The sequence below is a fragment of the Monodelphis domestica genome, chromosome 3 (assembly GCF_027887165.1).
Source record: "Monodelphis domestica isolate mMonDom1 chromosome 3, mMonDom1.pri, whole genome shotgun sequence".
NCBI classification, from domain to species: Eukaryota; Metazoa; Chordata; class Mammalia; order Didelphimorphia; family Didelphidae; genus Monodelphis; species Monodelphis domestica.
Window position 1 is genome coordinate 67,421,328 of NC_077229.1, and position 12,493 is coordinate 67,433,820.

The 12,493-nt window shown below is 36.1% G+C and overlaps 1 protein-coding gene across 1 annotated transcript; it reads right to left on the minus strand.

Moving 5' to 3' along the window:
• Positions 1-2,944: 2,944 nt before the first annotated feature.
• On the minus strand, positions 2,945-5,769 carry LOC130457925 (mucin-16-like). The gene is made up of 4 exons (XM_056820675.1): positions 5,559-5,769; positions 5,366-5,433; positions 3,716-3,888; positions 2,945-3,035 (listed from the first exon to the last, which is right to left on the minus strand). The coding sequence occupies exons 1-4, from the start codon at positions 5,613-5,615 to the stop codon at positions 2,980-2,982; spliced, it is 354 nt and encodes a 117-aa protein (XP_056676653.1). The 5' UTR covers positions 5,616-5,769; the 3' UTR covers positions 2,945-2,979.
• Between the last annotated feature and the right edge of the window lie 6,724 nt (positions 5,770-12,493).

Genomic DNA, 12,493 nt, shown 5'->3' on the forward strand with positions numbered 1-12,493 from the left:
GGAAATGATCTGTAGAAGTAGGGGCAAACTGAGGCTCTGGGTGTTTGTGTGACACCTATGATCTAGGCCACACAGGAAGGAAATATCAGAACTAACAAAGGAACATTGGTTAACTAATGCTGATCTGACTCTGAGTCTCTCCTATATCTCAAACAATTACTAGCTGTTTGACCCTGGGGCAAGGCTCTTCACCTCTGCCTCCATTTTCTCAATTGTAAAATGAGCATAATAATAGCACCTTCCTACCAGGGGGGAAAGCTCTTATTCTCCACTTCCAACCCCTTATTCCCCCAGTACCAACATTGCTTCTCAAGGTCAAGAAGAATAGATTACTCTAGACTTGGAAACTAGAAAAGTAGTCCCAAGATAGATACCAGATCAAATTAGAAGTTGAATGATAAGCACTTTTTTCATATCAATGACAGTATCTAGCACTTTCAGATTTGCTAAGTACATTACAAATTTTATCTCATTTTTAAATCAATCAATATACATTTATTAAACACCTACACTAAGCCAGGCATTGCTCTAGGTATTGAAGACAGGGAGACAAAAATAAAACATTCCTTGACCTCAAAAAGCTTACATTCTATCAGAAGACTTTATCCATTGAGTCCTCATGGACTTAGAAATTTGCCTTAGAAAAGGAAAGAACATAATTCACATGTTTAAATTTTAAAACCTTCTCTTTAGTTTGTTTGATTTTTCTGAACCCCCTACCTTCTGACTTAGAATCAATAGAAAATATTGGTCACAGAAGAGTGGCAAAGGCTAGCCAACTGGGGTTAAGTAATTTGCCCAGTGAAGCCCAGAGTAACACAACTAGAAAGTATCTGCAGTCAAATTTGAACACAGGATCACCTATCTCCAATCTGGCCCTCTATCCATGGAGTCACATAGCTGTCCCACTTCTCTAGCTTTTAAAGCCCTCCACAAGTACTATCCCACTCCAGAGAGAGGCCTGTTGAATTCTGAGTGCAGACTGAAGCAGATATTTTATGTTTCTTTTTTATGCTTGAATGCTGAATATAATAATATAATGTTGAAATATATTTTGCATGACTTCATATGGATAATGGGTATCACATTTTTTATCTTTTCAATGGGCAAATAGAGAATTTAGAATAGAATATAATTTTTTTAAAAGAAACCTCTGCCTACTTTTCGTTCTTCAATTTCTTTTCTTCTCTTAATAAAAAGCTAACATTTCTAGTACTACGTTGAATAGTAATGATGATAATGGGCATCCTTGCTTCAGCCTTACTCTTCTTGGAAAGCCTTCTAACTTATCTCCATCATAGATGATCCTTGCTGATTGCTTTAGGTAGATATTACTTTTAATTTTGGGGAAATGCCCATTAATTCCTATCCTTTCCAGTGTTTTTTAATAGGATCGAGTTTTGCATTTTGTCTCATTATCTATTGAGATAATCCTGTGATTTTTGTTACTTTTGTTATTGATATAGTCAATTATACTGATAGTTTTCCTAATTTTTAAGCAACCTTGCATTCCTGGCATAAATTCTATCTGGCCATAGTGAATGATCCTTGTGTTATATTGGTGTAGTCTCTTTGCTAGTATATATTTGACTTAAAATTTTACCTCAATATTCATATTAAGAAAATTAATTTGTACTTTACATTCTCTATATTTCATCTTCCGGACTTAGGAATGAGCACCATATTTTTGTCATAAAAAGTATTCATTAAGATTCCTTCTTTGCCTAATTTGCCAAATACTTTACACAATATTGGGATTTATTACTCTTTAAATGTTTTAAGAGAATTCCCTTGTCAATTCATCTAACCCTGGGTTTTTTTTCCCTAAAAGAGTTCTTTGATGGTTTGTTCAATTTATTTTTTCCAAGATGGTGTCATTTAAATATTCTATTTCATTCATTTGTTAATCTCAGCAATTTACATTTTTGTAAATATTCATTAATCCAACTAGATTGTAACTTTTCTCATATAATTGGGTAAAACAACTCCTATAATTGCCTTAATTCCCTCTGTATTGGTGGTAGATTCACTCATTTTAGATTTGATACTGATCATTTAATTTAGTACTTTCGCTTTTTAAATAAAATTAGCCAATGCTCTATTTTATTCACTTTCTCATAAAACCAGTATATCTATACTTGGAAAGCCCTCATTTCTCCCTTTCACTTCAGAGGACCCCCATTCTTCTCTCAAGATGCAGCTCCACCTACTACCCCCTACATTAAACCATTCCTGACTGCCCTCTCAGTATATAAACTCTTTGTCACTAACTACATGGTAGTTATATTTATTCTTTGTTTTTATTCTACCTAGATTTATCTCTGGAATAGCTGTCACTCTTGTTGGAATACAGGGTCCATGTGAGAAGAGATCATTACATTCATTGTTAGACCTAACACCTAGGAGTACATCTTTCCTGACCTCTCCCATTTCCTGCTTTATCTTCTTGGGTCCTTTAGTCTTAATTAAACCTTGCCAGGAGAGGAAGTAAACCATCACTCATTTCCTACCTATAATGCCAGAGGATAATGATGCCTAAGCAAGAGATAGGTTTGGATAGAGTGCAATTATTGAAGGAGGGAAAAAGAAAAATATTTTTAATGAAAACCATTCACCAACATTGCTGAATGAAGGCTATAGAGGAGTGGGCACAAGTCTCCCTGTAATGTTGAGAGATCACTTCTGTGTACCAGGGTTACAAAGACCACAAGGTTTGACTCTAAATACAGATCAAGAAGATGATAGGGGTTTTCCAAGTCCCATTGGGTATTTTCCCCTTTTTGATCAATTTAGATACGCTTTTAATTAAAAAGAAAAAAACATAGGCAAATAAGTAAAGAAAATCTATACATTGGCCATATCTTACAGAATACCTCATTCTGAACCCCCAACCCACTTTTTCTCCTCTGCCCTACCATACCCCCCTTTCTCCAAAAAGTAAAGAAAATTTTCATTGCAATCGCCCATAAAATAAAGCAATTAAGAAATTAAAAACTTACTGTTTGTGGTGGTGGTTGGTATCTGATGGGTATACCCTGTAGTTGGGAAAGGGAGAAGAAAAATAAGAGAAGGAAAAAAAGAAATTTAGAGGGAAGGAGAGAAGGAGAGATGAATGGGGAGCGAAGCAAAGAAGAACTCAGGGAAACAGATGAAATGAGGTGAAAGGAGAATAGAGCATAATGGAAGAGAATAGGACAGAAGAAAAGTGATTATAAGAGAAGAGGGTAGATAGAGAAAAGAGAAGAGTGAGCAGAATGAGACAAAAGAGGAAGGAGAAAAAATAGTGATTGGTGTGGGGAGAGAGAGAAAGTGGGGTGAGGGAGAGACATAAATATTTGATATGGTAGCTCTATCTGGGAAAAAGCTGAAAGAAGGAATGGAGAGATGTTCTGGGACCCATAGGGTTGGTAAAATGAAATATGTTTCATCATTCAAGGCACTTCCTTATTCAATAGGAAGGGATACATGTAGTAAATTTAGTTTAAGGAGCCTAAGAAAAACCAAGCCACTTCTAATCTTTAGAAGTAACCACCCCCCGCCATGTCTTTATAGTTTGCCATTACTTTGAGAGCCAGTGCTCCCAGGAGGGGTAGGAAAAAAAAAACCCATGGAGACAAAGGTGGTCTAAAAGGAAAGGAGAATTTGGGGCAGGCTGGTCAATTTCTAGAAATAGAACCACTCAGAGAAACAAAGGCGCATGTTCCAATTCACTCACCATCCACATAAAGGCTTTCCTTATGTAGAATGTAGGGTCCCAGCCTTGTTTTTCCATGGGTCTGTTCACTCAGCTCCCAGTAAATCTTCTCTCGGTCCAGGACAGGGGTGGAGGAATCTTCCTGATAAGCACATTCGACATCCACTCCTGTTGCTATCCTATTCTTCATAGACCTGGAAATTGAGGATTTAGACAAGAAGTATTAAACATGGCCCTCCCTGATAGTCACTTGAACCAGACTAAAATGTAGTTCATAGTTCCTCTCTAATCTTAAACTGTTGATGATGAAATATATAAATTTGCATAGTTTTCTGAGTCAATATGTGGGGCACAAGGATTTTGATGTACAATTTAGTGACCTCTGTTTCCTTTTGAGTTTGACACCAATAGTTTAGTTAGTGAAATTTACTTATTCAGAGAATATTTCATGAGAGAAGTGGCCTACTTTGAAAAAAAAGGTTTGGAAAGAATTATAGATTTAGAGTTGAAAAGGACATGGAAGAGATCACAATTAACCTCCCCATTTTAAAGATGAAGAAATTGAGGCTAAAGGAAGTTATGTGACTTGCTGAGAATCATAGCACTGGTAATTGTCTGAGAGAGAATTCTTAAATTAATTTTTATTTTAAAATATTTTTCACTGTTTCCATGGTTCATATTCTTTCCCTCCCTGCTTCAATCTCCCCTCCCAGAGCCAACAAGGCATTCCACTGGTTTGTACAAATTGTTGTCACTTGATGTACAAATTGTTATCACTTGATACCAATTTCCATGTTTTTCTTTGGCATTTCTACTTCCATAGTTCTTTTTCTCAATGTGGTTAGCATTCTTTCCCAAAAGTTCTTCAAGAGTTTCCTGGATTCTTGAATTACTACTAGTAGCAAAATCTATTACACTGAATTGTTCCACAATGGTTTACTTTCTGTATACAATGTTCTCTTGGCTCTGCTCATTTCACTCTGCATCAGTTCATTGAGTTTGAGAGAGAATTTTCACTCAGGTCTTCCTATTTGCAAGCCTAGCACTCTCATCGGACACAGTGGAATTGGCAGGGATGTGTGAATTCACTCATATCTATGTTTACAAGTGTGTATGGGGTCTGATTATTTTCAGTAATTTCTTTAGAGTAGTGGAAAGATCATTGGATTTAAAGTTAAAGGGCCTGTGTTAAAATTTTGGATTTGACAGTATCTTTGACTCTAGAAAAGTCTCCTTGGGTCTTCATTTTTCATCTGTAAATGAAGAAAGTAATCCAGATGAACTTGAAAGTCCCTTCTAGCTTATAATCTACAATTCTCTAATTCTAGAGAAAGGTAATGTTTGTAATTTCTAAGCAGTCCTTTACTAAGCACCACTTAGTACTTCCTAAGTTATTCCTTGTATGTGGAACTATAAAGAAAAAGTAAAAACAGTTGCAACATTGTCTTTAGAAAAGTTGTGGGGAAAGGAGCTTTTCTCCACATGAAAAAGGCTAGAAGGAGCCCAGAATTTTTCTAATGGCTTGTTGGTTGGGATATTTTACCCACCTCAGCTTGGGAAAGAAGGAATTACAACAGGGAAGTGGAGGAAGAACCAAACTGGACACGATCTAAGTCAGATGGGAATGTGCTAGTTCCTACTATTTGAACCGTCAGCTCCCATGACTCTCACCTTAACAAAGTCAGCCTGCATCGAAAATAGTGAGGGCCAAAGCTGCTTTTTCTAAACAAGTTGTTGATCTAGAAACAAAAGGAAAGGAAGAAACTGCTGAGTGCCTCGCTAAATAAATAGCAGGCCTGGATACCCAGGGCTGAGGAAGAAAGCTTGGGAGAGAGGAGGTAGAGGAGTGGAGGTAGAGTCTCACCAGAGGTTGCAGGACATCCTCAATGGAGTTGAATTTGCTGGAGCCCCTTTGACCCATGTCTGTTGTGTAGAACAGGTTGAGGATGGTGAATTTGAGGTTGAAAACCTTCAAGTAGGAGCTCTCTGATGCTGTACAGGAGAGAAAGAGAGTCCCATGTCTGAGCCTCAGAAATGTTACATGAATGAGATAAAATGCTTTGTTAACCTTTAAATTTGATTCAAATGTTGATTGTTATAATCATTATCATTACTCTGGCACAATAAAGAACTTGTGAATTTGGAGTCAGAAAACCTGGCTTCAAATCCTTACCCTCCCATGTCCTACCTTTGGGCCTTAGTTTCCTCACATGTAAAATGAAGAGGTTTGTCCACCTTCAAGGGTAAGAATTCATTATTTGAAAATAATTTTCAAAGAAACCTGAAAATTAATCTGACAAAAACTAGGGATGAACCAACATCTTACCTGACTTAGAGAAATGAACTTCAAATTAGTAAGATATAAAGAGTGAAATGCTAAAAAAATGAGAGTTATGAGGAAAATTTTAACTTTCAAATTTATCAACAGGTGGACAGTTTATGATCACTTGAGGGATAGAGTATAGATAGCAAGATAAAATGAACTATGTTTTAAAGATGAAATTTAAAAGTCCCCCCTCTCCCAAACAAAATAGCTTAAGTAAAAGAATTAGAAGGAATGAGGTAATAGGGTGGACCTTTGCTTCCAATTCTTCTGAAAAGGGTCTCCTTTCCAGTTTCCACTAATTCAAATTTGTAAGAGTAAAAGCTGAGGGTGGAGACAAGGTGGTGGAGAAGATACAAATCATCATGTGATCTCTATCAAATTACCCTTCACAAAACTGATATAATACAAGTCATTTCCCAATTGATGAATGGTCAAAGGATATGTAAAGGGAATTATCAGGCAAAGTAATAGAAACTCTCTTTAGACATGCAACTCTAGACATGCAAAAATACTCTAAATCATTATTATTTAGAGAAATGCAAAGTACAACAAATCTGAAGTACCACCTTACAACCTATGAGATTAGCTCTTATGATAGAAAAGTAAAATTACAAAACATGGAGGGGATATATGAAAAAGTTGAGACATTAATGCCTCATTGTGGGAACTGTGAACTGATTCGACCATTCCAGAAAGTAGCTTGGTCTATGTCCAAAGGCCTATAACAGTACATATGCTTTGAGGCAGTAATGCAATTATTTGGTTATTATCTCAAGGAGATAAAAAATAAAAAGGGGAAGGATTTGCATATACAAAAATATTGAAAACAGCTCTTTTGTGGGGGAAGGAAAAGAATTAGGAAGTGAGGGGATGGGGAAGAGTAAAGGTGGTGGCTTAGAAGCTGCAAATGTCAAATCCTCTATGAAAACCCATCCATAGCAATGAAAAACAAAGCTCTTTGAGGAAGTCAGAAAATCAAATACAACAACAGGACAGAGTTGGGGTACCCTCCTACTTGATTCAATGTAAAAGGTACACAGAGAAGGTTGAATTCTCAGTTTAAGGGATAGAAAAAGGAAATTTCCAGGTCCCTTACCCCACCTACTCTGCTGAGAAGTAGGTGGTTGCTGGGATCTCAGAGCAAGGGCTCCAGCTACCACTGCTACCCAAGGTTCAGGGTTATTACCACAGCTGGCAGAGAGGCAGCACTGGAGGAGAAGGGCAGGGAGGAGGGAAGCCTGGTCATAGCCTTCAGTTTCCACTCCTCTATCTGGGGCTCCTGCTTGACCTCAGAGCTCCTTGAGCTCTGTAGATCATCTAAACTGGATCAGTCCAATCTACAGATAGTGAAAAAAACTCCAGGGGGACAGAAAAGTTCAACCTCCAACACCACTCCTCCACCACTCAACAACTATTATGTTGAGACCAGCAGTAAGAATCCTGCTGCTGGGGATCCCAAGGAGAAGGCTGCAACCATGACAGAGTACCTTGGTACCACTACAGGAAGCTCAGGATTCTGACCAGGCAGCTGGCAGAAAGGAAGTGAGAAGGACAAGGATAACTACCTTCAGCCTCCACAGCTTAACTTTCACCTTCATATTATGCTAGCAGCTGGGGAAGATCTGCTCTCAAGGAACATTAATACAACAGGTTAATTCCATCAGCCTCATCAAGTTAATCAGAAGATCAGAGAAGCCCAAACTCACAGACCCAGGAAATGAACAGAACAGCAAGAATATAGCCAATGAGGAGTCAGAAAGAAGGAAAAAGTAGAAGTGAAAAAGAAAAAAGAAATTAGAAACAACAGCTTCTATTCAGGTAATGAAGAAAGAACAAATGGAACAGAGGAGGACAAAAGAACATCAAGCAAAACCTCAGGAACTCCAGCAAATTGGACTCACGCTTTCAAAGAACTCAAAAAGTAATTAAGAGAGGCTGAAGAAAATTTGGGGAAAAAATTTAAAAAGCAAAATAGATCATCTGGAAACAGGTACATGAACTGAAACAAGAAAATAACAATCTTAAAAGCCAGAATTAATCAGCTTGAAAACAAGGCAAAGAAAGTGAATGATGACCTATAAAGAAAAATAGATGAAAAAGAAAAGGATGATAAAAAAAAACTAGGGATTAAATTTAGTCTTTAAAAATAAGCATTGAAAAACTAGAATCAAAATACTTCACAAGGCAGCAAGAGTCTATAGAACTAAATCAAAAGAATGGAAAAAATTGAGGAAAATATGTTACCATACCTCATTGATAAAACAACAGACCAGGAAACTGATCCAGGAGTGACAATTTAAGAATTATTGGATTACTGGAAAATCAAGACAAAAGGAAAATTATCCAAGAAAACTTCCCTGATATTCTTAAGCAAGAGGGTAAATTAGAGATTGAAAAAATCCACAGATCTTCACCTGCATTAAATCCCCAAATGACAACACCCAGGAATGGTATAGTCAGGTTCAAGAACTTCAGACCAGAAAGGATACTACAAACTGCTAAAAATAAACAATCAGATTTCATGGATCCACAGGCAGGAATACACAGGACCTGGATGCAACCACTCTGAGGGACCAGAAGGCATGGAACATGATATTATGGAAAGCAAGGGACTGGCAACTACAACCAAGAATCAAATACCCAGCCAAACTGAATATATCCTTACAGGGTAAAGTATGGTCTTTTAATAAAATTTAACATGTCCTAGCATTCCTAAAGAAAAGAACTAATTTAAAAAGAAAAGTTGATGCCCAAAAACAGAACTCAAGAGAATCACCAAAATGTAATTAAGACAGGAAAGAAAATTTAAGGAGCCCAATGAGTTCAAATGATTTGTATTCCTATATGAAAAGGGTAGTTAGAGGAAGTATACTTAGGAGACGGAGTCAAGATGGTGGCATAGAGGCAGCAAAAGTTTAGACCTCTGAAAACCCTTCCTCACAGATTAAAAACTAAATGGGCCTAGGGGACTGAAAACCAAACCTAACAAAAGGAGAGAGCCAAGGAACCCTTCTGCTGGACTCAACTTAAAAGGTACAACCCCCAAAAGCCTGAATTCAAGAACACTTGTGTATAAGGGGAAGGAAGAAGGAAAGTCCCAGGACCCCAGGAGAACACTGAGCCTGCAGTGGTTGCTGGAAGCTCTGGGTGGGCAAGGGTGCTAGTCTGGAGGGAATACCTTGCAGGCGAAGCTGTGCCAGGCTCAGAGCATTGAACACAGGTGGTGGGGAAGCAGTTTGAAAAGAAGTGCAGAGCAGGTAACCTAGAAATTAGGGGGACTGATTAAAAACAAAATATTGGTATAAAGGGAAGAAAATGTGGAAAATGGAGTGGAAATCAAAATGCTGGTAAATACACAGCTTGTAATCATAACTCTGAATGTGAATGAAATGAACTCACCCATAAAATGCAAGCAAATAGCAGAGTGAATTAGAATCCAAAACCCTACCATATGCTGACTACAAGAAACACAGATGAAGAAGGTAGACAGACATAGGATAAAAGTAAGAGGATGGAGCCAAATCTATTGGCCATCAACTGATAAAAAGAAGGCAGGAGTTACAATCATGATCGCTGACAAAGTCAAAGAAAACATATATCTAATTAAAAGAGATAAGTAAGTTAATTACACCCTGATAAAAGGCAGTATAGATAATGAGAAAATATCAGTACTCAACATGTATGCACCAAATGGCATAGCATTCAAATTTCTAAAGGAGAAACTAGTGGATCTCGAGGATAAAATAGATAGAAAAACTATATTAGTGGAAGACCTGAAACTTCCTCTATCAGAACTAGATAAATCAAACCAAAAAATAATTAAGAATGAGGTAAGAGAAGTGAATGAAATCTTAGAAAAAAATAGAGTTAGTAGACATGTGGAGAAAAATAAATAGGGACAAAAAGGAATACACCTTTTCAGCAGCACGCGGTACATTCCTAAAGATTGACCATGTACTAGGCCATAAAAATACTGCAAACAAGGGTAAAAGAGCAGAAATAATGAATGCAACTTTCTCAGGCCACAATGCAATGAAAATAATAATTAGTAAAAGGTACATGGAGAGGCAAATCAAAAATTAAATGGAAATTAAACAATACAAATCTCCAAAACCAGTTAGTCAAAGAAGAAATTATAGAAACAATTAATAAATTCACTGAAGAAAATGACAATGAAGAGATGTCCTTTCAAAATCTATGGGTTGCTGCCAAAGAATTATTCAGGGGGAAATATATATCCTTGAGTTCATATATTAACAAATTCAGGAGGGCAGAGGTCAATGAATTGGGCATACACATTAAAAAACTAGAAAGTGAACAAATTAAAAATCCTCAGATGAAGACTAAATTAGAGATCCTAAAAATCAAAAGAGAAATTAATAAAATTGAAAGTAAAAGAAGTATTGATTTAATAAATAAAACTAGAAGCTGATACTTTGAAAAAAGAAATAAAATAAACAAAGTACTGTCAATCTAATTTTAAAAGTGAAAGAAAAAAAACAAATTGACAATATCCAAGAGGAAAAGGAAGACCTCACCTCTAATAAAAAGGATATTAAGGCAATCATTAAAATTTATTATGCCCAATTATATGGCAATCTAGGTGACATGGATTAATATTTACGAAAATATAAATTGCCTAGACTAACAGAGAAATAGACTACCTTAAAAAAAACCCACATCTAAAAAAGCAATTGAACAAGTTATCAAAGAATTCCCTAAGAAAAAATCCCCAGGAGCAGATGGATTCGCAAACGAATTCTATCAAACATTTAAAGAACAACTAATCCCAATATTAGACTATTTCACAGAATAAACAAAGAAGGAATTCTACCAAATTCTTTTTACGACAGAAATATGGTACTGATTCCAAAGCCAGGCAGGTCAAAAACAGAGAAAGAAAACTACAGACCAAAATCTCCTTAATGAATATAGATGCAAAAATTTTAAATAGGATGCAAGCAAAAAGGCTCCAGCAATTGATCATGAGTTATTCACTATGACCAGTTAAGATTTATACCTAGAATTCAAGGATGGTTCAATATTAGGAAAACCATCCACATAATTGACCATATTAACAAGAAAACCAACAAAAATCACATGATTATTTCAATAGATGGAGAAAAAGGCTTTGTCAAAATACAACACTCATTCCTATTGAAAATACTAGAAAACAGAGGAATAGAAGGGCCTTTCCTAAAAATAATAAACAGTATATATCTTAAACCATCAATAAATAAACATCATCTGCAAGGGGATGAACCAAAAGCCTTCCCAATAAGACCAGGAGTTAAACAAGGATGCCCTTTATCACCTCAATTATTTAACATTGTACTAGAAAAAATAGCAGTAGCAATTAAATTAAAAGAAATTGAAAGTATTAAAATAGGCAACAAGGAGACCAAGCTGTCACTCTTTGCCGATGATATGATGGTCTATTTAAAAAATCCTAAAGAATCAAATAAAAAGCTAGTTAAAATAATCAACAACTTTAGCAAAGTTACAGGACACAAAATAAACCCACATAAGTCATCAGCATTTCTATATATTTCCAACATGTCTCCACAGCAAGAATTAGAAAGAGAAATTCCATTTAAAATCATCCTAGTCAATATAAAATATTTAGGAATCTATCTGCCTAGACAAAAACAGGAACTATATGAACACAATTACAAAACACTCTCCACATAATTAAAACTAGATCTAAACGATTAAGAAGCATGGATTGACCACATCAACAAGCAAACTAGCAAGAACCACATGATTATCTCAATAGATGCAGAAAAAGCCTTTGATAAAATACAACACCCATTCCTATTAAAAACACTAGAAAGCATAGGAATAGAAGGGTCATTCCTAAAAATAATAAACAGTATATATCTAAAACCAACAGCTAATATCATCTGCAATGGGGATAAACTAGATGCATTCCCAATAAGATCAGGAGTGAAACAAGGATGCCCATTATCACCTCTCCTATTTGACATTGTACTAGAAACACTAGCAGTAGCAATTAGAGAAGATAAAGAAATTGAAGGCATCAAAATAGGCAAGGAGGAGACCAAGTTATCACTCTTTGCAGATGACATGATGGTCTACTTAAAGAATCCTAGAGATTCAACCAAAAAGCTAATTGAAATAATCAACAACTTTAGCAAAGTTGCAGGATACAAAATAAACCCACATAAATCATCAGCTTTTCTATATATCTCCAACACATTTCAGCAGCAAGAACTAGAAAGAGAAATCCCATTAAAAATCACCTTAGACAAAATAAAATACCTAGGAATCTATCTCCCAAGAGAAACACAGGAACTATATGAACACAACTACAAAACACTCGCCACACAACTAAAACTAGACTTGAACAATTGGAAAAACATTAACTGCTCATGGATAGGACGAGCCAATATAATAAAAATGACCATCCTACCCAAACTTATTTATCTATTTAGTGCCATACCCATTGAACT